Genomic DNA, 3,721 nt, shown 5'->3' on the forward strand with positions numbered 1-3,721 from the left:
TTACTTGCATTAAGCCATATATTGTGAGTCAAAGTGCTGTGTGTGTTTCCACAGACAATTTACCATTCCCTGACTCTAAACTTCTCCATTTATTTAACCAAGTAAGAAATTTGTCAAGAAAACTGTAACGTATGTCTCCTGCTTTATTGGTCAGAGGTTTCTGCATTTCTTCCTTATGGTGAAGTCCCTTCAGAGGTGCTTTAACATTGACAATCCCCCACCAAGTCCCAATAAGATTTATAAATTTAGCAGTACCTTCTCAGTTTTCGACATTATGAACTGGCCCCAACTCAACCATGCTACTTTCTACATAATCACAGAATATTTGAGTCACGAGATTAACATTTTGCCTTTCTCAAGATGAAGGCCACAGGTCTTTCACATACAACCCATAACCATATTTAAAGTTTTAAGTTTTTGGCTTTCTAAGTCATGCACTTCTCTAACTGCAGCAAAAGATGCATACCTAACATTATCAGAATTATCAAAATCTTGATAACAAAATGTTTGCCTGTGGTTTTTCAGATTTATTCAGTTGTTCCTTATGCACTTAAAAGTATGGACAGTGTCATGCAGAAAAAACATAGGTCTTTTACCATCTGTAGGAGACAGGTATACAAAACTGGATTGTGGTGGATTTGCAAAGTATGTAACTCATTTTCTGTTAGTGGCATTATTATCTGTAGCAAGTGAAACAACCTGAAAGCCAGCTCTACCTAATACTAAAGTTCTTACTACATTAAACACGCTCTCTGCATTCAGTTTTTTCACAGGCAATACATGTACAACAGTTTTGAAAGGAGAAAGAATACTCTGAATCATGAATACATGTGCACTGGTTGCTATTTCAGCAGTATCCAAAGTCATTCCAGTAATATTCCCCCCCCCCCCCCCCCCTTATAATGTGGATCTCATCAGCATAAAGGTAACAAACAGTTCATGTGGTTCCAAACATAAAATTTCATCTTTCAAATGACTTAAATTATTTGGATTACTTGGGCTCACGTTTATATTGCAACTAAGCTTCCTTAGTGTGTTTGGATGTGGTAGAATGACAAAACCAGATGATCGCAAAAACTTGTAAGCATGTGGAGAAATTTTAAACAACACTGAAAAAAGAATCAAAACCTCTGCATCAAATTTATGGTGTGCCTTGGATTGAAGACATAATGCACATTATGACCTCAAGAATGAAACAACCTTCCTCTTACGTTCTTCCACTGGTAATGGTTCAAGAAGGGAGTGAATAACTGACATGTGTAAATCACTTTCCCTGCCACTAATATAGTCTGTACACAGCTTAATCACATTTTCTACTTCAGTTACACTGCAAACTTTCTGTGGAAGTGTGCTGGCAACAATCTCAACACCATTTACATACAATTTAACACTGAGATTTCTACAAACTGTTAAATACACAATATCATGTGGAGTTTTCTCAAAGTTAAGGTGGAGGAACAATATAGTCTTCTTTCACAACTTTACTCTGCTGTTGATTTAACGTAACATTCTCACTTTTTTTCAAAAATTCACTACTATCTTAAAACTGTCATTTTCCCTTTGTGCAGAAACTGTTTCTATACTTTCAGACACAGCTTTACTTAAGGCATCTGCTTCTAGCCATTGCCTTCTTTGACTTGGGGGCTCTTGTTGAACTTCTTGTCTTGAGCTTAAATAACTGGGACAGTTTGGCAGGAAACATGGCACAGCATTTTCTTTCAGTCTTGGTTTTTCTAGAGGCAATGTCGAAGTTCGCCCTGTTTTCCAGTCAACTGCTGTGCTTTGAAGAATCAGGTCACTCTGACTGAAGTGTTCTTGACAAACCTGGAAAGGAAATGAAAAGAAAATTGTTCCATAATAATTTCAAAATTAATTAATTGTACTTAAGATATAAAGATTTCACATTAGTAAAAGTATGCTGCACATCTTTGACACAATGTCAGATAAGTACTTAACACTACCTTAAAATGTTTTGTCGTTAGTAATGCAAAAATGCTACTCATCAAACGAAAGAACTTTAGGGTCAGGGCATTTGGTAGCCTGACTTGCATTTGTAACTGCTAGCCATAATCAAATGTACTGCTTACATTGTTATCTGTAGTTTTACGTTAAATTACGCACTTTACAGTTAATACATACTGAAACATTCTAAATCGGAACAATAAAAATCGTTGAAACAATACTTTGAATGAAAGTAAACAGTGGAGTTTTTGCAGTTAAAATTTATTTTTACGAAATTAGCTTCGGTTTTTTTGTTGATAATGCAACTTGTTACTACTTACCACTGAATGTTCAGAGGGAGTGAAGTTCTGCAGTCGAATATCATGTGTCCACTTCTTCCTCAGTTCAGCATCCTTTGGAAATCTGAACACAGATATCTTTTTCCCAGTCCGGTAGTTGCCAGTGCAGCCCGGTACACAAAACTTATTCACCATAGTGTAACAGACAAGTACTTTGCGGTGGTGAAAGAGATGTATCAAAATAACAACAGTTTCAGCAACTCACAGCTCGACACTCGAAAGCAAAGCACTCACAGCAATATACTATCGCCATATTGGGCCGCTTGTCGTGACGTCACGGTGACGTAGGAACCCCTGTTTGTTGGCCTTGTTTTCTCGAAGATGTCGCTACAATACACAGCTACAGAACGGATCGTGTGTTTGACCTAGTGCAAGATTCTTTAAGTGTTTTAAACTCTGACAAACAGTGTATCCAATACGCTCGACTGTACTCCGTGTCAGTCACATCGATTTGGTACCACCAGACTGATAACTTACGGAACAGCTGCTGTGTAGTGTTTATCAACGTTCTGCAGTTTGTCCTCTGGCGTAATAAGAATACCCAAAAATTGACTGGTAGACAAATAAATCTCGCAGACGCTCTCGACAAAAAAAAAAAAAAAAAAAAAAAAAAGCTTATAAAATATGTTCTCTCTGCATTCAGTTTTAATTGTCTGCCTGTCTACGGATAGTTATATTGCATCTAAGTGTGCTGGACTAGATGTTGTGCACATGTCAACAGAACGACGTTTCCAGAGCTTAAAACCAACGAAATAATAACATTTAATGACCAATCATTTTCAAGAGTTGTAAACATAAATTTCTATACTGAAATTCCACAAGAATGTGCAGCTGAAGAGCTGGGAGCGAGCAACCAGGAGGATGCGGGTGTTATAACAACAGTTTTATGGAAGAAATAAGAGGTTAGATTAAAGGTACGAAATGCTCTCATCTAGAAGAAGTGCTGGAAGGAATAGAGCTAGCTGTTAAAGCCTTAAAAGACATAGTTCAAAGAAACAAAATTAGATATATATTCGAATTCGAGAACATATCTTCTTTGTACCTGTCAAATTACTGGATTGAGGAAAGAATTAGAAGATTCCAACGTAGATTTAAACAATAAGTTAAAAATCAAGCTGGATGTTATTAAAACTACATGAAACAGACAGAAAGAGAGGACTGTATTCTGTGTGTAGATGTACAAGTAGATATTAATAAAGTGTTTGTAGGAGAATATTTACTTGTCTAATTCGCTAACCTATGAAAAATACTAAGAATTTCTCTGTTTACAATGATCTACGTGCATGTGTACCAGATGCGTGTAGTGGGTTAGTTCCATGTCCTTAGAAAGTAGCCAAAAGTAGGTAGCCGAAGGCAAGGCAATTCCCTAAGGCCTGCCTCAACGTAAGGAAATTCACAAATCTTACACCAGATGCGACTAA

General features: G+C 36.9%; 1 protein-coding gene across 1 annotated transcript; it reads right to left on the reverse strand.

The window, feature by feature from the left end:
- Window positions 1-1,521: 1,521 nt before the first annotated feature.
- Window positions 1,522-2,435, reverse strand: LOC124556083 (THAP domain-containing protein 1-like). The gene is made up of 2 exons (XM_047130110.1): window positions 2,283-2,435; window positions 1,522-1,824 (listed from the first exon to the last, which is right to left on the reverse strand). The coding sequence occupies exons 1-2, from the start codon at window positions 2,433-2,435 to the stop codon at window positions 1,522-1,524; spliced, it is 456 nt and encodes a 151-aa protein (XP_046986066.1).
- Between the last annotated feature and the right edge of the window lie 1,286 nt (window positions 2,436-3,721).

The sequence above is a fragment of the Schistocerca americana genome, chromosome X, assembly GCF_021461395.2.
Source record: "Schistocerca americana isolate TAMUIC-IGC-003095 chromosome X, iqSchAmer2.1, whole genome shotgun sequence".
NCBI lineage: Eukaryota > Metazoa > Arthropoda > Insecta > Orthoptera > Acrididae > Schistocerca > Schistocerca americana.

Bases quoted from the DNA above. Each gene is read 5' to 3' on its own strand.
- LOC124556083 (XM_047130110.1), bottom strand. From the start codon at position 2,435: ATGGTGAATAAGTTTTGTGTACCGGGCTGCACTGGCAACTACCGGACT. The intron at 1,825-2,282 runs GTAAGTAGTAAC...TTTCCTTTCCAG, and splicing joins CTCCCTCTGAACATTCAGTG to GTTTGTCAAGAACACTTCAG.